At 32.9% G+C, this 23,696-nt stretch overlaps 1 protein-coding gene and 1 pseudogene across 4 annotated transcripts in view; one reads left to right on the top strand and one right to left on the bottom strand.

Moving 5' to 3' along the window:
• ZPBP (zona pellucida binding protein) overlaps positions 1-23,696 on the top strand; it is a 158,064-nt gene that overhangs the window by 79,620 nt on the left and 54,748 nt on the right. For 3 of the 4 annotated variants that reach the window (XR_013158698.1, XM_077118919.1, XM_077118934.1), the window contains exon 7: positions 2,314-2,491. Coding sequence is in view for 3 of the 4 variants with exons in the window: in XM_077118919.1 (XP_076975034.1) it covers positions 2,314-2,491 (178 nt within the window). In the remaining variant the exon portion in view is untranslated. Of the gene's footprint in view, positions 1-2,313; positions 2,492-21,804; positions 21,914-23,696 lie in introns of all 4 variants that reach the window. The other variant, XM_077118912.1, reaches the window with a different exon arrangement.
• Positions 14,206-14,799, bottom strand: LOC143684846 (sialomucin core protein 24 pseudogene; annotated as a pseudogene).

The following is a 23,696-nucleotide window of genomic DNA, read 5'->3' as shown; positions in this document are numbered from 1 at the left end:
ATTCCAGCTTTCATAGAATTCAAATTATTATATAACTTTTTTCACTTCTTCTTCCTTGGTCCAACTTTCAGAAAGCATATTATCTCATAGCTTTGTGCCTAAGTCACTGCTGTGAGAGTACATTATCCCTGGTATGGTGTTCCAAATATGAAGCAATTTGGTGGTTTTGATTAATCATATATTCCACAGATTTCTACTGGAACATTCTGTTGTAAGATTTGGACTCACCACCACTCCTTTGGATCCTGAACATCAAGATCACCCATCTCTTTTACCTTAATTTGCAATTGTTTCCTTTTTACCAAGACGCATTTAAGCCTACATCTTCTTTTCTTAATTCCAATCCTAATTTATTACTATAGTGATTTTCCCCACAGATTCCTTTGATTGTTAACCAAAGGTCTACAAAGAAATTTATCTTGCAGGTGTAATATCCATTTGATGGATATTATTAGGTATCAATTTTCAGTAATTTGAGTCCCAACTATCGTCTGGTCTCATGCTGTATGTGAATTTGTTGCCTGTTCTGGAACTCCCCTTATTCTAAGTAGTTTTTTTGGCCTTCCTGATTTTCTGGACTAATCTGAAGTAAATATTAAAGCCCTTCTAGTCAGTTTTATTTGCCATCTAACTTGGCATGGATATTTAAAACAGTCTTTTCAAATTTTCACGCAAAATGTCAAATATTTTACTGACTACTCATTGTTGAAATAGAGTTTCTTGTCCCAGCCCTGTAACCAGATGAGCCAATGTAAATATTATAGAGCATTATCTTTCATATATGTATTTTTTTTTGATAGAGTGGACTAGGACAACTGATATCTATTCAGTCATATTATTACTTTGTTTCTTAAGCCAGCTGACTAATTATTACAGTTTCTCCACTGATGATCCAAATTAGTCCTAAAAGTTTTACCTTTAATCTAAGGTCATTCTTATCCAACCCACAGAACTCCTCAGTTTCACCCTTTAGTATGGATTATTAATCCCATGTCAACCATCAAAATTCTTGGTATAAGATAATTCGATTCAGTTAATTCATTCAAACAATTTATCAGCTTTTTATTTTTAATTAATAGGAGATCTATGTTCCTTCTCCTTTCTTTAGGGAAAATAGGCAAAAAGAATGTGATTGGGCAGGCAATGGTGGCTTAGTGGCAGAGTGCTCGCCAGAAATAACAGAGACCTGGGTTTGTTTCTTGGTGCCTGCCCATTTTAAAAAAAAAAAAGGACTGTGATTTATATGATCAGTTTTGTGTCTACTGGGATTTTTTTAGGGTTAGCTTATGTAATTTTATGGGAGGGAAGTTAGATTGCTGAGTGTTTATGAATGTTTATAGTCCCATCATTTAAATAAAGTTGAATAGATAACATATTGGTGTCTCCTTAACAAAAAATTAGAGAATTGACAAAGTACAGGGCAACAGATTAACCAGAATTATTTTTTAAAATGCAAGAAAAACACTTAAACTGTGAAAAGCTAATAAGTAATTGAGTAGTAGAACAATAGGAGTTATATAGTTAAGCAGAATATAGTATATTAAAACCAGTTTTTACAATAGAAATTTTCTTTGAGGGAATATAATTTATATTTGAAGAACTCAGTAATTTATGTACATCATTAGTGGTTATAAGTCAGCATTATGTCCATCCATCTGTCTTCCTGTCTAAATTAGACATGCAATTTGATATGGTAGAATTCTGAACTATAGCTTGATGAAGGACTGGATTCATGATCAGATCTCATGTTTTAATACCTAGAAGTCAAAGAAAAATGCAAGTCAGAATAATTATTAAAAATATAAATGTGATTATAGATCAGAATGAGGCTTTACTTATTTTTAAAGATAATTTTTGAAACTCATCTAGAAGTTGTAATATGTATTATATTTGTTCTTGTTTTTAAACCTAGTCTTTGTAGAAGAATAGAGGAGATCTATCAGGATAATCTTCTTTAAAATTCATAAACTTTTCATTTCTTAGAGTAAATTTAGTTCCAAAGGGCTGTCAGTTTTGCTTAGGTGCCTATATATATGATTTCAAATCCGTAGGGACTAAAATGATTGTGTACATGTCCATATGATTTCCTTGTGTTAGTATTTGGAGTACATTTGGAAATGTTTGAAGTTTATAGTTGACATCTTTTCATTTTGACTTGTGTTGTTTGATCCTGTGAATTCAAGAAATAGTAAGAACCTCGGGAGTTTTATTTTCCCTGTCTGTAAATCCATAAGCAACATTATTTGTTCTAAAATTACATTTATTTATATAAAGAGTGGCTAATAATTTTTTTAACCTATATTTATATTTTAGGCTAAAAATCTCATAGAGAGATTTTTTAATCAGCAAGTAGAAGTTCTAGGCAGACGTGCAGAGCCATTGCCTGAAATATACTATATTGAAGGTACTCTCCAAATGGTTTGGATTAATCGCTGCTTTCCAGGGTATGGCATGAACCCCCTGATACATCCAGGCTGCCCTGAGTGCTGTGGTATGTAATGAAGTATGATTTTATATTTTATGCTTAAAACTCACTTAGTTTTACTGTGCCTATTATTTATTTATACTATTATTTAAATATTTCTTTGCTTATTTGAAAAAGTGTATTTTAAAATATTAGTGTGAATCTGATCATATAAAAGAGGAAAAGTTGGTTTGATATTTTTTCCTTGGTATTAATATTATATAGCAAAGAACTTTTAGCTGTGTTAGGCATTTGTCTGGGAGAAAACACAAATGATTTATACTTAGGAGTCACTTAGAGTAACTTGCTCCCAAAAAAGCCAAAAGATACTTCATGTAGAATCCAATATTGATGACTTTGAATTTGTGTAGTCTAGTCAATATTGTAATCCAATATTGATGACTTTGAATTTGTGTTTCATTTTGGTACTAGTTTATGAATTGTTTTACCACTACTTATTTTTCATATTTTTGATCCTAGCATGAAAGGATCCAAGCCACTATCTGTCACTCGTCCATCATCTTTATCATAGAAAATTGTTCTGTAGATGCTCCTGGCTTGGAATGAGCACAAAGGCTCACAATCTGAATTTCTGTTATCAGTAGTTGCGTGGGTCATTAATTTTCAGTCTAACATAAATACCATCATATTAGCACCATACTCTTTGTCTTCTCTGATTGTTCTATTTAAAATTAGCTTAGCTTCATTCTATATAATAACCTTAAACATTCTTTTTACTTTTGCTTGATTTGATTTGTCTTGATTCTGATTTTTTTTCATGTTGTTTAAATAGATTAAATTTGATAAAATGAGCTAAAAAGTTTTCTCATAAAATACATGAAATTAACAAATAAAGCATATTTGTAACTTTTTATAGATCTGTGATTATGTGTAACAGTCTAGAGTTCAGATAAGAATGATAAAATTAAAAATGTCTGGAAATAGCAAGCAAAAAACCTAGAGCATAGTTGTTTAGCTTTATATATGCACTTATATCTTTTTTCATAAAGACATGGTGAACTAAAATTGATAAAATATTTGCATCTTGTTAATTCAAATAATTGAAAATAGTTAAACATAGCTTTTTCAAATGAAATGAAAGATTAGAATATTGAAAAGTATAAATAATTTTAACACTTAAATGTTTTTGTTTTTATAATAGTCAGGAAACAATACAACTGCTAGTTTCTCCAATTTTACTATGTACTTACAACTTCAGTTTTGTTTTTTTTTTTATTTTTTACTCAGACAGGCACCGGGAATCGAACCTGGGTCTCCAGTGTGGCAGGCAAGAACTCTGCCTACTGAACCACTGTGGCCTGCCCCAATGTTCAGTTTAATTGCTGATTTATTTGATCAAATTCATTGATCCTGATTCTCCACATCCTCTTCCACACTTGTAATTTTCTGTTCTTTTTTTAAATAGTAGTTCTAGTGGGTGTTAAATGGTATCTCACACTGGTCTTGATTTACATTTTTCTAGTAGGTAATAATTTTGAGCATCATTTCATTGTTTTGTAGCAATTTGCATATCCACTTTTGAGAAATATCTATTCAAGTCCTTTACCCATTTTTAAAATTGGTTTGTTTGTTTCTTTTATTGTTGAATTATAGGATTTCTTTATTATTCCAGATACCAAATATGTGGTTTCAAATATTGTTTCCTGGTGAGTAGGTTGTTTTTTCACTTTAGTGACAAAGTACTTGATTCACAGAAGTTTTTAATTTTGAGGAAGTCCTATTTGTCTGTTTTTTCTTTTGATGTTTATGCTTTGGGTATAAGATCTAAGAAACTATTGCCTACCACAAGATCCTTAATTAGCTTCCCTACAGTTTCTTCTAGGAATCTTATAGTCCCGACTCCCATATTTAGGCCCTAGATCCGTTTTGAATTAATTTGTGTATATGGTTTGAGATAAGGACCATCTTTCATTCTTTTGAATATGGATAGCCACTTCTCCTAGAACTGTTTGTTGAAGAGACTATTCTTTTCCAATCGAGTGGACTTAGCAATTTTGCCATAGACATTCAGACCTATTTCTGAACTCCTAATTTGCTTCCATTGGTCTGTATGTGTATCTTTGTATCAGTACCATGCTGTTTTCACCACTGTAGCTTTGTAATAAGCCTTAAACTCAGGAATTGTGACTTTGTTCTTCTTTTCCAAGATGGTTTTTGCTATTTGCAGCCCTTCACCCTTCCAGATAAATTTGTAATTGGCTCTTCCTTTTTTGCAAAGAAGCTAACTGGAATTTTAATTGGGGTTGCATTGAATCTGTAAATCAATTTAGGTAGAATTGACATCTTCCAATATCTAGTTTTCCAATCCATGCTAATGGAAGGTCCTGGCATTTATTGAGATCTTTTTTTTTTTAATGACTTTTAGCAAAGTTTCGTACTTTTCCACAGATAAGATCTTTACATTCTTGGTTAAATTTATTACTAGATATTTTATTTTTTTTAGGTGCTATTGTAAATGGATTTTTTTCTTGATTTCCTCCTAAGATTGCTCATTACAATTCTACAGAGCAGTACTGTTTTTGTGTGTTTATCTTGTCATTTTGCTGAATTCATTTACTACCTTTAGTAGTTTTGTTGTAGATTTTTTGGGACTTTTATATATAGGATCATGTCATCTGCAAACAGTGAAAGTTCTACTTCTTCCTTTGAAATTCGGATGCCTTTTATTTTTTTTCTTTCTTATCTGCTCTGGCTAGAACTTCCAGCATAATGTTGAATGACAATAGTTAAAGTGGCATCCTTGTCTTGTTCCCAGTCTTAGAGAAAAAGCTTTCCGTCTTTGACCATTGATTATCATGTTAACTGTGGGTTTTTCATATATGCTCTTTATCATGTTGAGGAAATTTCCTTCTGTTCCTAGTTATCTAAGTGTTTTTATGAAGAAAGGATGCTGGATTTTGTTAAATGTTTTTTCTGTATTGATTGAAATGATCATGTGGTATTTTCACTTTGTTTTTTTAATGTAGTATATTACATTAATTAATTTCTTTATTCTCTTTTTCATTTATTTCTGCTCTAATTTTTGTTATTTCTTTCTTTCTGCTTGCTTTGAGTTTAGTTTGCTTTTCTTTTGTATTTCTTCCAGGTGTTTGGTTTTACCTCTCCTTTTTTAATGTAAGCATTAAAAAGCTTATAAATTACACTCTCACCACTGCCTTTACTGCATTCCATAAGTTTTGATATGTTGTGTTCTCATTTTCATTTGTCTCAAGATATTTACTGATTTCCCTTGTAATTTCTTCTTTGACCCACTGATTATTTTAGATTCTATTATTTAACTTCAATATATTTTTAGATTTTAAAGTGGTCTATCTGTTATTGATTTCCAACTTCATTCTGTTGTCTGAAAGGATGCTTTGTGTTATTTCAGTCTTTTAAAATTTGTGAGGACTTGTTTTGTGACCCAACATGTAGTCTATGTGGAGATTGGTCCATGTACGCTTGAGAAGAAAGTATTTTCTGCTCTTTTGAGGTACAGTGTTCTATATATGTTTGTTAGGTCTAGTTCATTTATCATATTTTCTAAGTTCTTTATTTCCTCATTGATCTTCTGTCTAGATGTTCTTTCTATTGATAAGAATCACATATTGGAATCTCCATCCATTATTGTAGAGGTGTCTATTTCTCCCTTTGTTTTTCCTAATGTTTGGTACATATTTTGGTGGGCACCATGTCTAGGAGCCTAAATATTTGTGATTTTGGTGCATTGACCCTTTTATTAATAAATGGTGTCCTTTGTCTCTCATAAAAACTTCTAACTTAAAATCTGTTTTATGTGATATTAGTGTAGCTACTGCAGCTATTTTTTGTTTACTATTTGCATGGAATATCTTTTTTCATCCCTTCACTTTCAATCTATTTGTGTCTTTGTGTCTAAGGTGAATCTCTTGTAAACAACATAGTTATATCATGCTTTCTTATGCATTCTGCCAATGCGTATCTTTTGATTGTTGTGTTTAATCCATTAACATTCAGTGTTATTACTGTAAAGGCAGTATCTACTTTGGCCATTTTGTCCTTAAGTTGTTATATGTCAAATCTTTTTATCCCTCTCTTTTCCTTTATTGCAACCTCCTTTTCTGTATAGTTAATCTTTTGCTATGGATCTGACTGAGCCCTTTCTCTTTTTTGTTTCTGTATTTTTTTTATATATTTTCTTTGTTGGTTAGTCTGATGTTTGTATTATACAACCTTAGTCTTTTGTCTACTAATTTGTGAAGATACCAAATTAGCCACAATAGCATACATGTTCTCTGCTCCCATATCCCTCTGTTTCCCCTCTTTCTAATGGTTTTGTCCCATATTACCTCTTTATACTTTGTATGTCCATTATCAGGAAATATTCCTTTTTCTTATTTAATTGTATTCTGACTCTTACAAAAATAAATAGTAGAGTTATGTATTGAGGACTGAGTGCTATTGGTTTTTGCCTTTAACTTTTGAGTTACCTTTACTGAAAATAATTCTTTCTTCACATGACTCCGAGCCACTTTCGCCTGTCTTTTGCTTTCAATTTGCAGAATTCCCCTTAGTAATTCTTCTAGGCCAGGCTACTTGTTGAGGAAGTCTCTCAACAAGTACAGAGACACATACTAATCAGAATGTGTCTCTATGTAGGTCTATGCAGATTCATTCTTTTTAGAGTATGTTGTGCTTCTTGGACATGTATATTTTTCTTTCATAAAATTTGGGAAAATTTTTGGCCATTATTTCCTGAAGTATTCATTCTTCCCCTTTTCCTTCTCTTCTTCTGTGACAGCTGTGACATGTATGCTTGGATGCTTTATGCTGCCTCTCAGATCCCTGGACAGTGCTCATTGTTTAAATATTCTTTTCTCTGTCTATTCTTCTGATAATGGTTTTGATTGTCTTGTCCTCTAGTTCGCTGATTCATTCTTCTGCCTGCTCAAATCTGCTATTGATGCCAGTAGTGGATTTTTAATCTCCATTATTGTGCCTTTATTCCCCATAATTTCTGTTATATATCTTTTTAATCTTTCAATTTCTTCTTTATGCTCACACATTCTCTTCTTAATATCCTTTAGCTCTTTAATCATATTGTGCTGGTTTGAAAGGATGTATGTACCCTAGAAAAGCCATATTTTAATACTAATCCCATTTTGTAAAGGTAGCCATTTCTTCTAATCCCTATTCACACTGTATGTTGGAAATTTCATTAGATTATCTCCATGGAAATGTGACTCACTCAAGAGTGGGTGTTAAAACTGGATTAGATGGAAATGTGTCTCCACCCATTCTAGGTGGGTCTTGATTACTTTATTGGAATCCTATAAAGGAGGAAACATTTTGGAGAAAGTAGGAGATTCAGAGAGAGCAGATAAGGATGACAGAATGCCACAGAACCACAAAGCAGAAGGAAAATGCCTCACCGGGAGCTGGAGTGGAAGCTAGCAAATGATGCTGTGTTTGCCATGTGCCCTTCCAGCCGAGAGAGCAACCCTGACCATGTCCACCATGTGCCTTTCTACTTCAGAGAGAAAACCTGAACTTCGTCAACCTTCTTGAATCAAGGTATCTTTCCCTGGCTGACTTAGATTGTAAATTTCTATAGATTTGCTTTAATTGAGACATTTCCACAGTCTAAAACCTGTTAACTTGCAACTTATTAAGTTCCTCTTTTTAAAAGCCAAAGAGTTTCTGGTATGTTGCATTCTGCAGCTAGCAAACTAGAACATGTATTTTCCTTCATCTCCTTGAATTTATTCAGGAGATTTGATTGAACTGTTTGATTAGTTGTTCCAAATTTTGTTTCTCCTCTGAAGTTTTAATTTGTTCCCTTACCTCAGCCATATCTTCTTGTTTCTTAGTATGACTTGTAATTTTTTGCTGATGTTTCAGCATCTGATTATTTTGATGTGTTAACTCTGAAGGTCACTTTCTCTTATCTAGGGTTTTAGTGTTGATTGACTTTCTGTTAAGGCTCTTCTTTGATGCATGTTTCAACTTACTCTGGATTTATAGTAGCCCACGTTTAACTGCTCAGATTTTCTCAGCTCTTCCTTATCTACTTCTCAACTGGATATTGTGGTACAGTTTTTAAGATTGTACTTTTTATATAGTTGTTTCACCTCTGAATAAAAGCTTCATTTCCTCTGTTCCTTCTCCAGAAATCTTGGTCTGTTCTGTTTGTTTTTGTGCAGCTTTTCTCCACAGCTTCTATGATTTGTTTAAATTCTCTCCCTCATGCAGGGCCCTGTTTTCCTTATCCTTTTCAGTTCTGGGACCCATCCTGTCTCATAGAGCCTTCAGTCTCCCCCTGCCTTTTTTTTTCTATGAGGTTTTTTTCCTCCCTCCTATTTCTTCCCATTAGGATATCTCACCCCAGAGGCCCAGAAGGAGTGAATCCAGAGAGTTCTATTTGTGTTTAAATTGGTCTAGCAAACAGAGACTGGATTGAGTGTGTACACCTCATGCCAAGACTTCTGCTGTTTGTGTGTTTTTTTCCTCTCTCTCTCTCTCTCTCTCTCTCTCTCTTTTGTTTTATTACAACTGGAGGACCTTTTTATATGTGGCACTCCTTAACAGCTTATATTCCTGGTTCTCTGTGGATTTGGGTCCCTCTGCCTGAATATGCATGTGATGCTAATTCAGTGCTGTGAGTGGCTTTATAGTCTGTTACCATGGCAGGAAGCACCAGGACCTTGCTACCTCTGGGCAACTCCCTAGCTGTTTTGGGATCAGATGGCAGGGGGCAGGTCCAGCCTGGTGTGTCTGGGAAGAATATCTCTTAATTGATCTTGGAGATTACATTTTTTTTTTTTGATCAGCATTTCTAAAGTCCTTGTTCTAGTTTGCTAGCTGCCATAATACAATATACCAGAAACGGAATGGCTTTTAAAAGGGGTGATTTAATGAGTTGCTACTTTACAATTCTAAGGCCAAGAAAATGTCCCAATTACAACAAGGCTATAGTAATGTCCAATCAAAGGCATCCAGGGAAAGATACCTTGGTTTAAGAAGGCTGATGAAGTTCAGGGTTTCTCAAGTGAGATGGCACATGGCAAACACAGTCAGGGCTTCTCTCTCAGCTGGAAGGGCACATGGCAAATACAGCGTCATCTGCTAGATTTCTCTCCTGGCTTCCTATTTCATGAAGCTCCCTGGGAGGCATTTTCCTTCTTCATCTCCAAAGGTCACTGGCTGGTGGACTCTCTGCTTCGTGGTACTGCAGCATTCTCTGCCCTCTCTGAGTCTCTCATTCTCCAAAATGTTTCCCATTTTTATAGGACTTCAGAAACTAATCAAGACCCACTCAAATGGGTGGAGACATGTCATCCCCTAATCCAGTTTAACAACCATTCTTAACTAAATCACATCAACCAGGGAGATGATCTCATTACAGTTTCAAATATATAGTATTGAATAGGGATTATTCTACCTTTAAGAAATGGGATTTATATCAAAACATGGCTTTTCTTAGGGGGCATACTTCCTTTCAAGCCAACACAGTCCTTCTCCAGACTCTATCTCCTCCAGCGTTCTCATCAAGTGGGATATGTCATTTTATTTGTTGAATCTGATGGGAGACTTTTCCAGGGCATAACCTACAAAACCATGTTGATTGCCCTAAAATTTAAAAACACACATACTATTCAGAAAGGCATTCAAATCATTCTCCAAGTTGAAGGATATGCCAAATATAGCTATGATAACAGTAGCTACAAGAAAAATTGACATATTAAATGAACTTAAAATCTATGGAGATGTGAAATGAATTACTAAATAGAAGACCATAAAATATGAGGTGTTTTGTAAAATGACTTATTTCCAGATGAAGATACACCAAGTTTATATTCAGTAAAGGTTTAAACAAGTCATGTTTACTATGTGAGAGAGATTTATTTACTTTCTTCGTGGTAGGTTAAGAAAACACTGTATTTTTTTCTTCTCTTTAGATTATATTCTTTTTACAAAATCATTTAATTTTTGCCTCTAGATGGCAAAGATTGCCTATTAAGGAACTTTGATCTAACATTTCTACTTATGTCATTTTCTAACCTCTAGTTCACTTACTATTTTTAATTAATTTTCAGTTTGAAATACTGCTCTGTAATGTCATAACTAGCAGTGGTTATTATATATATATCATTTTATCAGTTGTTTTGACACTGCCTAAAGAAAAATTTTAATTAACTTGCTGAATCATATGTCTCACAATTTCAAAAATTGTATCATGAAGTTACTACAACCAAAGACAGCCTAAGATATTATTTAATTTCTGTTAGAATTTTGTCTAAGATTCTGAAATATGTTTTATTGTGTAGCTTCTATTATTTCCAGCCAACTATCAGTAAAACTATATATGTTGTGTATTAATTTTCATTTGCCTTAATAACATTTCCTAATTTCCCTTATGATTTCTTTTTTCACTAGTTGGTTGTTTAAAATTGCATTAATTTCAACATATTTATAAATTCCTGGTTCTTCCTCTGTTATTGGGAAGATACATTAATGATTTCAATGTTTTTTAATTTATTGAGATTTGTTTTTGGACCTCTCATATGGTCTATCCTGTGTCATGATCAGTGTGCACTAGAAAAGACTGTATTCTGCTACTGTTGGGGAAGTGTCTATTAGGTCTGGTTGGTTTATGGTATCATTCAAATCTTTTATTTCCTTGTAGATATTTTGTTCAGATGTTCTTTCCATTATTGAAAATGATATATTGAAATATCCTTCTGTTAATGTAAAAGAATCTATTTCTTCATTCAGATCTGCCGTTATTTTATTTATGTTTTGGGGACTTTACCTTTACATGCATGTATATTTATAATTGTATGCCTTCTTGTGGGATTGACCCCCTTATCAGAATATATCGATCATCTTTATATCCTTGTAACAGTTTTTTGCTTAGTCTGTTTTATCTGATAACAGTATAGCTTCCCCAGCTCTATTTTGATTACTGTTTAACATAGTATATCTTTTTCATTCCTTTCGCTTTCAACCTACTTGTGTCTTTGAATTGAAGGCCAATGTCTTGTAAGCAGTATTTAATCAGGTCATGCTTTCTTATCAATTCTTTCAATCTCTACCTTTTGTCTGAAAAATGTAATTCATTTATATTTAAAGGAACTACAGATAATGCAGGACTTTTTTCTGCCACTTTGGTATTTGTTCTTTGAAAGTCTTTACCTCCTTTGTCCCTTAATTTTTCTAATAATGCCTACTTTCGTATTTGTTTTATTTTTTCAGTTGTACCATTTTTGAGTCCCTTCTTATGTATTTCTGTACAGTTTTTTTTTAACTCGATAAACATGTAGATTCAATTTAAATCACTTTGGTACATGACACAGATTGATTTTGCAGTTTTGAGTGAACTGAAATAGAAATTTCTAAATACAGCAGTATCCCCCTGTGCAACAAACAACCATACAATAAAATAAGATATCTGATAGAACTATATCTGCATGAACAAATAAGATGAAAAATCTGAAAAGGTTTCTACATACCTTCTGGGTTAAAAAAAATTAATGGCTCAAGATATTAAATTGCTAAAGGAAGGAACTGGGTCTGAAAAGTCTGTGAATGGTGTTGCAAGAGCTACTCTGTAGATTTGCGAAATCCGTAATGATAATTTTGTTGTTACCGTGGTGATCAAATTTACAAAAGGGGAAGTATCTAATCAAGCTAACTTTTCACAAAATTTGCTGCATGTACTGATACTAATGTATGGCAAGATAGTCACTATCCCGATAAATGACAGCTATATCATTGTAGCCAATTTTTACCCAAGAGGATGGGATGGAAATTCTATTTCCAAATGTGTTTTGTAGCTTGTAGCACTCACTAAAAACTAATAGGCATGGCACCAGAATACATTTTGTGAGGTACCTAGACTATTACTATTAATGGAAACACGAAGTGTGAGGTTAACTGACCTACCTTTATCCCAGAATCCTTTGAAGCCAGAGATTTTAAACAAATAAGGCACTTGAAAATATTAGGTATATGTACAAATGTTCAAGTAAAACTTTAGCTGTACTAACAAGTAACAGAAAAACAGTTAATCTTCATTTTAAGACCCTTTAATATAATTATCTAAGTAAATGCAAGGAGTTTTGTTTATGAAATGGACCAAAGCAACTTGTCTTTTCTACTATAAAATATTGAAAACCAAGTGCTAAACTCAGCCATTACAGGCTAAAGAAACTAAAATGAGAAAACTTTAGTGGCAATCTAGAAAAACAAAAGGCCCATTTAAAACTAATTAAGCCTCTGAACTAATTCAATATGTCAAAAACAGGAGAGAAGTTATCCTTTTAAAATTTGTTCTAAGAAAAAACAACAAAGAACTAGTGCTTCAAAAGAAAACTATAGAAGTAAAAGTATACATACTCATTACACTATGGGAATTTAAACCATCAAGAAGAAAGGAATGGAGAGAAGGATAAAGAAAAAAACTCAATCTATTCATACAGGGTAGTCATAAAAGAAAAAAACTCTATCTATTCATACAGGGTAGTCATAAAACATTAATATTAAAGATCCACAGTAATCTGATTGACCAAAAATCCTTAGATTTTCTATAATCACATTGGTTATATCTGTTGTCTGAAAACTTATAATAATTGTCATTTAAAGAGTAAATGATTCTAAAAATATATCCCCCTTGCCTCGTGAAAGTTGGCTTACAAGAAAGTTTGGTGGAATCCCTTTTGAGGTACAGTTTTTGGGTACTTGTTTTTGAAGTGCAAAGGAAGATATAATTAAACTAGTACATATCTAAGCTTTTTTAGCAGCTAAATGAAAAATGTTGTGAGGTTTTAATACATGAATGCTTTCAATTTTGTATCATCCTTTAGATTAATTTATTCAGCTCTGAAGTTAAGTAGACAAGTTTTCAGTTAAATAGTAGCAGTATAGTATCTAAAAGCAAGTTTACTACTGCTCACATCAGCAGTTACATCCTCAGAACCAACTTTTGCCTTCCTAAATGTGAAAGAACAAATCAAGAACAGTTAAAGCTATAGTATACTTTCTAGTCTGTTTTTTTAAGGCACTGTTCTTTATTTTATCAATGATATAAGGTGCTTTACAAGTATGAATATATATATGCATTAATGGTTTGTATCCCTTCATTTTTTTAAACCTGAATGTAATTCCTGAGTGGCATTTTATTTCTAATGTAGAAAAAATAACTTATCAAGCATAAAAGTTTACTCTAAGGATATAGTTTAGTTCTATTAAATTCACAAATTTATTACATATCTTAAATGGTGGCCCAAAATCTACGTGGTTGATGCTCATTTGGCAATTCTGACCAGAATCTTCTCAATTCTGGTCACTAAACTATATCCTGAGTTGGGATGAAAGTAATGCAGCTTTCAAGCTTTAAAGATATCTAATTTAAACTGCCAAGAGTCATGAGGTTGTCTGCGTAGTACATTGTTTTCTATTATTTACAAAAACTTACATTTGGCATGTCAGGAAGAGAACAAAATCCCACAGCAGCAGCCATATAAAATAAAAGGCAACCATAAGGATTAGTGCAGAATATTTTAAGTACTCCTGTTTAGCAAAATGACTTAACTGATTTTTCAAGAATGATGCTCCAAATTATCCTATTTGCATCCTTTGGAAATTTAAAGATCCTGAAACAGCATCTTAGCATCTTCCATGTGGGACATCTTGAGAGAGATTATTTTTGTTTCAGTGAATTACTTGAATGAACCACCCGTCTATGTTAATTTGAAGATATTTTACAAAATCTGGTAATTTTGTTCTCTAGATTTACAGAATCTATAGAGAAAGAAAATTACAGTTTACACACCCAAGACAAGGACAATTCCTCCAATGAAACTGGCTGCATCAAAGGTAGACTTCATGCAGGTTGTAAAGTTGGAGTCAAAGTAATATTTGTTGTACCTGATGTAATGACTGTGGAGGAAACTGTAGGAGAGGAAGGCTGAGTTGTGGTTTTAGCTATAGAATTGGTTGGCAATGGAGTGGCAGTAGAAGCAGAACACAATTTTGTGCAATTCACCACTTCAATCGCTAACTGTTGAATTTTGTGAAGAGTAGGTCTTATCTTCTTTACATTCTGGGTACAATGCTAGCATTGACATAGAAACAGCTGTGAAAGCAGTTGTTGTAGCTTTCACAGATTCCTGGTGCTAGAGTGGTGGCCAGAGCGGGGGTGCCAGGGGCATTGAGGAAGTCTTGGTGGTGGTGGGCACTGAGGTCAGGGGTTTAACCGTGGTCATAGTAAAGCTGCTGCTATTAGCCACCAACAGTACACATAGCGCAACGAGGCAAGTGGTGGCCCAAAGCAGCGGACGAGAGAGCCCTGACATTGCGTCCTCAAGCGAAAGTTGTGGAACACAACGCTTGATCTGTCCCACCCCTGCAGTGCCAACTCTGTATATGTTTTTAATGTGTTTTAATCGTGATTACCGGGGTCCTACATTTAATTTCTTAAATCTATAAAAATCACAATTGATTTGATAAATAATTAACTTCAGTAGTATAGACATACATTGTTCTTATGTCCTTCTGGCCCCAACATTTTTCTTGTGCATGTTTGAAATTGTATCTGTATGTATTATATGCCAAAAACCATAGATTTATCTTTCCTTATTATGCATTTGCATTTTAGATCCTTAGAGAAATAAACAGTGCAGTTACATACCAAAAATACAATATAATAGTACTAGCAATAGTAATTATTCACATGGTAATTATATTATGGAGGTCTTATTTTTTTATGCCACTTCACTCCTCTGTTTAATGTTCTTTCTTTTCAGTTTGAAGAACCTATTTAGCATGGCTTGTAGGATAGGTTTAGGATGACAAAGTCCCTCAGCCTTTGCATATCTGAGAATGTCTTAATCTCTCTCTCATTTTTAAAAGACAGACTCATTAGATATAACATTCTTTGTTGGCAATTGTTTCAGCACTTAAAATATTTCATTCCATCGTCTTTTTGTCTCCATGGTTTCTGATAAGAAAACAGCACTTCATCTTATTGAGACTCTCTTGTACATAATACATTGCTTTTTCCCATGTAGCTTTCAGAACTACCTCCTTGTCCTTATCCTTTGATAATTTGATGACTAAGAGTGCTGTTGTGGATTGCTTCATGTTTATACTTGGCGTTAGTTGCGCCTCTTGAATGTGTATATTCTTCTTTCCTTATATTTGGATAGTTTCCTGTAGTTATTTCTCTGAACACTCATTTTTCTCTTGATTCTTTTTCTTCTCCTTATGGAACTCCCATAAGGCATATATTAATATGCCTGATGGTTTCTCATAGGTTTTAGAGGCTCTGTTCCCTTTTTTTTTCATTTTTTCTTTCTTCTTAGCTGAATTATCTCAATTGTCATGTGTTTTAGTTTACTGAGTCTTTCTTCTGCCAGCTACGATCTGATGTTGAAATCCCTTAGAAAATTTTTAATTTCAATTTTTGTGGTCTTTAAGTATTTCTGTTTGGCTCCCTTTTCGAATTTCTATCTCTTTATCAGGATTCTTACATTGTTCATTCATTATTTTCCTGATATCTTTTAGCTATTTCTCTGTGTTTTCCTTATTCTCCTTTAGCATATTGAAGATCTTTTTTTCTTATTTCCTTTTGTCTTTTTCTGGTATATCCAAAGTGTGGTCTTCTTCATTGATTGTTATTGGGTTTTCATTTTGTTCCTTTGTGTGGGCCCACCAACATTTCCTGTTTCATTGTTTGTCTTATAATATTTTGTTGCACATTGTACATTTTAACATTTTAAAGTGTTAACTCCCAGATTTAGTCCCTAAACTGTCTGTTCCTTAAGTTTGTATCCAGTTAGAGTCATCACAGAGATTTCTTTGAATGCTAGGAGCTAACAAAAACAAACAAATTGAGGCAAAACAAAACAACCCTTTCATAGTCTTTATAAATTGACAGTGGGTTGGCGTGTGTCTTCTTCAGAATTTAGCCCTTCTGTCAAGAATATCATCCTAAGGTGAGTATGAAGTACAGGGTCCTTGCTGTCTTTTTTAAGCCTACATCTTATCTTGGACTTGTGTTTGCTCAAGACCTTAAATATAAGAATTTTAGTGCCCCCTCTACTCCCTATCAGATGCCATTTTTCCCCATCCTAGTTGCTCTACTATATGAAGAAATTCAGTATATGTTTGTCCCAGGCTGTTTTGACTTAATTGTTTCTTTCACTGTTTTATCTTTCTGCAGGCTGCTTCTGATGGCATAACACGTTCTGTGAGGGCAAGCTAGAGAGGAGTTTCCTAGTTTAGTCTTTCAAGTCATTGTGATAAAATTGGCACTGGCATACAGGCATCCCAGTATACCCAGAGAATTTACTCTTCTCCCTCAGTGATAGGACTAGGGACCCATGATCAGTCAGGCTCCACACTGTGGTAGAGAGGTGGGGTGGGTGAGGCCAGCAAGGGTGCCAGGAGCTCCTCCTACAATTTTTTAAAGCTCCATTTTCTTGAGTCAGCACTTTTACAGTGACTACAACCCTTTAACTTTTTTCCAGATTTCTGAGGAAGATGGCTTTTCCAGTTTTTCTAATTGTTCAAAGATTTTCTGAAAGAATGGCACTGAGGAACAGCTTATGCCAATATCTTGGTCAACAGGCAAACTTTTGATCATTTTTGATGTATTTTATTACATTTTGCTATGTTCCTGCTATCAGCTACTCATAATGTATTGCAGCTTCACAAAATTTGATATTTCTTTTAATGGGTTCTGAGTTTCACTTTTGGAAAAATGAAAAGCAAACTTCTATAACCACAGAAAATGAGGAGTGTATCTTTCATCTTGTTAAAGTTTGGTTAGACTAGTGTCATACTTACCTACAGGAATTTTATCGGTTTGCCATTCAAGGACTGTCAACTAGAAAACACTCTATAGTGTTTACTCAAATAGAATACACTCCATAGCATTTGTTAAACTTTCTTTCTCTTTTATTCCTTTCTTTGTCATTACCCACTCACAGCTATATTTTTTCATTTTTATCTCCTTCTCCCAAAATTATCATCTCCTCTCCATTCCCACTATAAATACATTAGTTTAGAGTTCATCTTCTTTTGCCTGGAATATTTGCACTTCCCCTTTTTCACTTAGCAATAGGTCCTAGAAAGCACTCCATGTTTATTCATACAGATTTTCCTCGACCTTTTTTTTTTATAGCTGCATTGTGTAAATATACCATAGTTTATTTAAAACGTCTCTTATGTATAGACATTTAGTTTTGTTTCCAGTGTTTTAAAATCACAAACATAGTTGCAAAGAATAGCCTTATTCATATGTATTTTCATATTATTGGAGATATATCTTCTAGATGGATTCCTGGAAGAGGGTTTACTGAGTGAAAAGTTAAATCCATATCTAGATTTGATTGCCCAATTTCCTTCTAGAAGGATTGTACCAATTTATATTCCCACCAGCATTGTATAAAACTGCTTGTTTGCCCATAGTCTAGACAACAGACTACGTTGTTATATTTTTAAGTTTTTCACTTATCTGATAGGTAATAATAATATCTTCATTTCGTTTTAATTTGAAATTCTCTATTTTATATATATGTGTATGTTTTTTTTTGTATGTTCTATAGCGGGGGTCACATTTCTTTCTATTTCCATGTGAGTATCCTGTTATTAGAGTACCATTTGTTGAATATTTTGTTTATTTGCTTGTTTGTTTGGGAAATGTGTGAGCCGAGAATTGAACCCATGTCTCTCACATGACAGGCGAGAATTCTGCTGAACTACTTATGCACCCCCAATTCTCTATAATATATATAGAGAGAATGTATTTATATTCTTATTATGTTTTTTGCATGGGCAGGCACCGGGAAACAAACCCAGGTCTCCAGCATGGCAGGTGAGAATTCTGCCACTGAGCCACCATCGCACCACCCGCTCTGTAGTATTTTAATTTCTATTTTGCTCTTTGTATGTATAAGAGCCCTTTTTTAGCTATGAACTTTTTATTCATGTCTTTTTCCTAGGTTTTCTATTAAATTTTGGTTATTTTCCCTTCATTTTTATATATTAGGGATATTAGTCCTTTTTGGTAAAAGTTGCAACTATTTTCTACCAACTTGTCAGTTTAATTTTGACTTTTTTTTTGCCATACTTTAAAAAAAATTATGCATTCAGATTTATGAGTCTTTCCTTCATACTGTTATCTAGAGGGTAGAATTGTAGATCAGTCCTTTTTAAAAAAAATTCTGGAGGGTTTTATTTTGTATTCTAATTTAGAATATTATTCTGACTGATCGGTTTTTTTTCTTCAGTGATTCCAGTAGCACAGATATAATTCCTAATTTCCTTTGCCTGCCTTCCATTTGCAGTATTTCACTGCGACCCTTCTTGAATTTTTCTTTATCTCATGCTTATCTTATGGTTATTTTATTGCCTTTCTTATTAATTTTTTATTTTAGACTGTTTTCCTTGGAAATCTTATAATTTGTTTTTCAATTGCAAAATGATTTTTTCAGATTTCTTTTCCTGAAATCAGTTACTTTCTCTTTATTTACTATTTTTTGTTTTTTACATTTTTGTTCTTAATTTTTGAATTATTGACTCAGGACATTTTTTCTTATCTTCAAACAGTTGTCTGAGTAATACATAATTCAGTTTGTATTATTGTCTTCCAATTCTCTTATGTTTCATATTGTTTTTGGGGGCGGGTGGATTTTCCTCAGTTGATATGAGTTTCGCTTTGTTTTCTATTTTTTGTAATAAACCTGTATAGATATGTTTGCCTTTTTTAGGTACATTTTTATGATATTGGGGTGTTTTATAAAATGGTAACTAGAGGAAAGATTATATATGCTCCATTTTTTTGTCCTTTTATATAATCCAGGATACTAATTTTTCCCCATTTTTGTCTTTTCCCCTTTACCATTCAGCTGCCAATGAGTGCTTTTCCCTTTGTTCTTGCCTGTTTTCCCCATTCAGAAAATATGCTTTTAGAAGGACTGCCACTTCAAGTTACAGACGCTTTTGAAAGAGTCCCTTCTCTGTTATCTGTATTCTCATCTACCAGGATACTCTTTTAAGTATTTTCAAACTTAAATTGGACTTATTCTTATTGTTTGTTTTCAGATCAATCTTTAAACTTGCTTGTCACAAAATCACTATTTCTCTGTTCTCATAGGTCAGTATGGTCTTCATACTGACCTTTGCCAAAAATGTATTGTGGCAGGATGGGTTAGGGTAGAGTGTGAGGGATTGTATGCTGGATTTGGTGTTTTTCCCGTTTGGGCCTGATAGTTATTTTGAGGTTTGGACATTTGTCTGTCTTTAGTTTAAGATGAGGGCATACTTTTTGTATCATTTCCTTTTTTTCCCTTATTATTAATTTTAGAAGAAATATTGAAATATTGAAACATGGGAGTCGAGGCAGTCACCACTATCCAACTGTTTTCAACTGCATGGAAGGTCCCATATCTTTTCTTTTTTTTTAACTGTTTGTTGTTAGTATGTAGATATACAATTGATTTGTCATATTTATTTTATTACATTGTCAGTTCTTTTTGATTTTCAGTGATTCCACTGATTAACCTTTCACTTCTTTTTTTATGTCCTTCATTAGGATCTCTAGGGCAATATAAGAGAGCAAGGGTGAGAATAGGTATCCTTGTCATATTTGTGCTTTAAAAGAATAGTTTCATAGACTTCATTGTTATATTAGTCCTCCATTCATCAATATAGTTTTTGTAGAACTTTATCAAGTGAAGAATGTGTCTATTTTTAATATGCTAAAAGTTTTTTCATAATAAACTTTATTTTTAAAGCAATTTTTGATATACAGAAAAATTGCACAGAAAGTACAGAGGGTGCTTTGCTCCCCATTCCTAACACACTTTCTCCCCTATTACTGCAATCTGTATTAGTGTGATATATTAGTTAACATTATTAAATCAATATTAATATATTATTATTAATTAAATTAGATTTGTTTTAGGTTTTATTCTGTGTTGTACAATCTGTTGGGTTTTGTCAAATGCATAATGTCTGTAACCAGCATTACAATATCATATAGGATAGTTAGTTTACTGGCCTGAAAATGCCTGTGCTCCCCCTTTTCATCCCTGCTTTCCTCCTCTTGAAGCTCCTGGTCTTTTTAATGTCCCTACAGTTTTACAATTTCCAGCATGTTGATAGTTATAATAATAAGGTATCTAGCCTTTTCAGACTGGCTTATTTTATTTAGCTGTTTGTATTTAACTTTCCTTCTTATTTCTTTGTTCCTTGATGGCTTATTTATTTTTACCACAGAATAATTTTACATTGTATGGATGTACTACAATTTGTTTGTAGTACATTCACCTATTTAAAGGCACCTGTAATTCATTCACCCATTTAAAGACATTTTGGCTTCTCCCAGTTTTTGGCAATTATGAGTAAAGCTGTTTAAACGTTGTCATGCAGGTGATTATATAGACATAAGTTTTCAACACATTCGAATAAATACCTGGGAACACATTTGTTAGATCTTTTGGTAAATCTGTGTATAGCTTTGTAAAAAATTGCCCAATTGACTGTCTCTTAAAGTGGATATGCTATTGTGCATTCCCACCTGCAATGCATCGGAGTTCTTATTGTTCCATATCCTCACCAACATTTGATGTTTGAATTTTAGGCGTTCTGATAGATGTGTAGTTATGAATTCAGTCATGTCTCTCACAAGTTCATGGTCACGTTCTAACCCCTAGTCCTGCAAATGTGAATCCACTTACATATAGTATCGTTGAAGATGTTAATGTGAGGCCAAACTTAATCCAAACTGAAACTCTTATGAGTAGAGGAATTTGGGCACATCAGATGGACAAGGAGAGATATGACCATGTGACAGAGGCAGAGAGTTGTGCCATCATCAGAATACTATAAGCTTCAAAGTAATATGGCCCTGCCGATACCTTTATTTTAGGGTTCTAAATATTGTTTCTAAACTGTGAAACAATAAATTTTTTTATTGAAGGAAACTACCCTGTGCTATTTGTTATAGTAGCCCTGGAAAACTTAAGACAATAGGGATATGTCATTTTGGTTTTTCTTTGCCATTAATTAATGGCATATGATGTTGAGCATCTTTTCATATGCTTATTTTCTGTCTACATATTTTCTTTGGTGAATCTCCTGTTCAGGTCCTTTGCCCATTTTTAAATTTGGTTTGTTTTCTCATTGTTCAGTTTTAAGAATTCTTTATATATTTTGAATACTAGTCCTTTGTCAGGTGTATGTTTTGCAATTATTTTCTCCCAGTAACTTGTCTTTCATTTTCTTAACAGTGTCTTTCACAGTTGAGAAGATTTTAATTTTAATGAAGTCCAATTTGTTCTGTTCTTTCATAGATTATCATTTTGGAGTTGTGTCTGAGAAATTATTGCCAAACCCAAGGTCACCTAGATTTTCTCCTGCAGTATCTTTTAGAAGGTTTATAGTTTCAAGTCTGGCATTAAGGTCTGTGTTCCATTTTGAGTTGATTTTTTTGAAAGGTATAAGGTCTGTGTCTATATTTATTTTTTTACTTAGAGATGTCCACTTACTCCAACACCATTTGGTGAGGCTGTCATTTTTCCACTTGATGGCCTTTGTTCCTTTGTTAGATATCAGTTGATTATATTTATGTGTATTTTTTCTGTTGCTTTGTTTGGAGTTTTGTAATTTTCCTCATATACAGTCTTTTACATATTTTGCTAGATTTACATGTATTTCATTTCCTTCAAAGCCAGTGTAAATGTTCTGTTTTTAATTTCAAATTTGTTTTTCATTGCTAGTTTGCTGAGAGTTTTTATAATAAATGGGTTTTGGATTTTGTCAAATGCTTTTCCTGCATCTATTCATATGATCATATGACTTTTCTTCTTTCATCTGTGATGATTAAATTAATTGATTACCCAATGCTGAGCTATCTTTGCATTTCTGGAACAAATCCAATTTTGTTATAGTATATAATTCCTTTAATGCACTGTTGGATTTGATTTGCTAAAATTTTGTTGAGCATTTTTTATTTTATATTATAAGTGATATTGATCTGTAATTTTCTTTTCTTGTAATATATTTATTTGATTTAGCTATAGGTGATGAAGCATAGCTTCATATGCTATGTTAGGAAGTATTCTCTCTCCTATATTTTGAAAGAGATTGTAGAGAATTAGTGTTATATCTTCTTTAAAATATTTGGCCGAGTTCATCATAAAACCATCCTGTTATATAAGGTTATTATTTGTTGATTCAATGTCTTTAATATTTATAGACCTAGTCAGATTATCTGTTTCTCTTTGTTCAAGGAGTTTGTCTGTTGTATTGTCTAAATTATCAAATATGTGGGCATGAGTAGAGCTGTTCATAATATTTCTTCGTTAAACTTTTAATGGCATTAGTAGTAGTGGTCCCTCCTTCATTTCTGATATTGATATTTTGTGTCATCTCTCTTTGTTTCTTGATTAGCCTGGCTAGAGGTTTATCAATTTTATTGATGTTTTCAAAGAAGCACATTTTAATTTTCTCTGTCATTGCCTTGTTTTCAATTTCACTGATTTCTGCAATATTGTTTATTACTTTCTTCTTCTTACTTTGACTTTAATTTGCTCTTCTTTTTGTTTTGCAGCAGTAAACTTAGATTATTGATTTTAGAAATTTCTTCATTTCTAATATATGCATTCAATGCTTTAAATTTCCAACTTAGCATTACTTTTGCTGTATCCCCCAAATTTTGATATTCTATTTTCATTTTCACTTAATTCAAAATATTTTCTAATTTCCCTTCAGATTGCATTGACAATGAATTATTTAAAAGTGAGTTATTTAATCTGCAAATATTTTGAAAATTTGTAGCTCTTTTGGTATTGATTTCTAATTTAATTATATTATGGTCAATAGCATACTTTATATTAGTTCTTTTCTTTTAAATTTGTTGACATGTGTTTTGTGGTCTAGGATGTAGTTTATTTTGGTGAATGTTTCCTGTAAGCTTTGAAAGAATGTGTATTTTGTTATTTTGATTGAATTATTCTATACATGTTAATTGGATCTAGTTGATTGTGCCGTTCCTTTCAGCTGTATCCTTACAGGTTTTCTGTCTTCTGCATCTGTCAATTATTGATAAAGAGGGATTGAAATCTCTAAATATAGTAGTGATTTTCTATTTTTCCTTGAAGATTTACCATTTTTTATCCCCAGTATTTTTATGAGAAATATCCACACACATACAGTCTAACCATATTATACAGTAAATGACTCA

Source organism: Tamandua tetradactyla, chromosome 1, assembly GCF_023851605.1.
Source record: "Tamandua tetradactyla isolate mTamTet1 chromosome 1, mTamTet1.pri, whole genome shotgun sequence".
Lineage (NCBI taxonomy): Eukaryota > Metazoa > Chordata > Mammalia > Pilosa > Myrmecophagidae > Tamandua > Tamandua tetradactyla.
The sequence above is the reverse complement of the archived record's forward strand: the minus strand, read 5'-3'. Positions and strand labels throughout refer to the sequence as shown.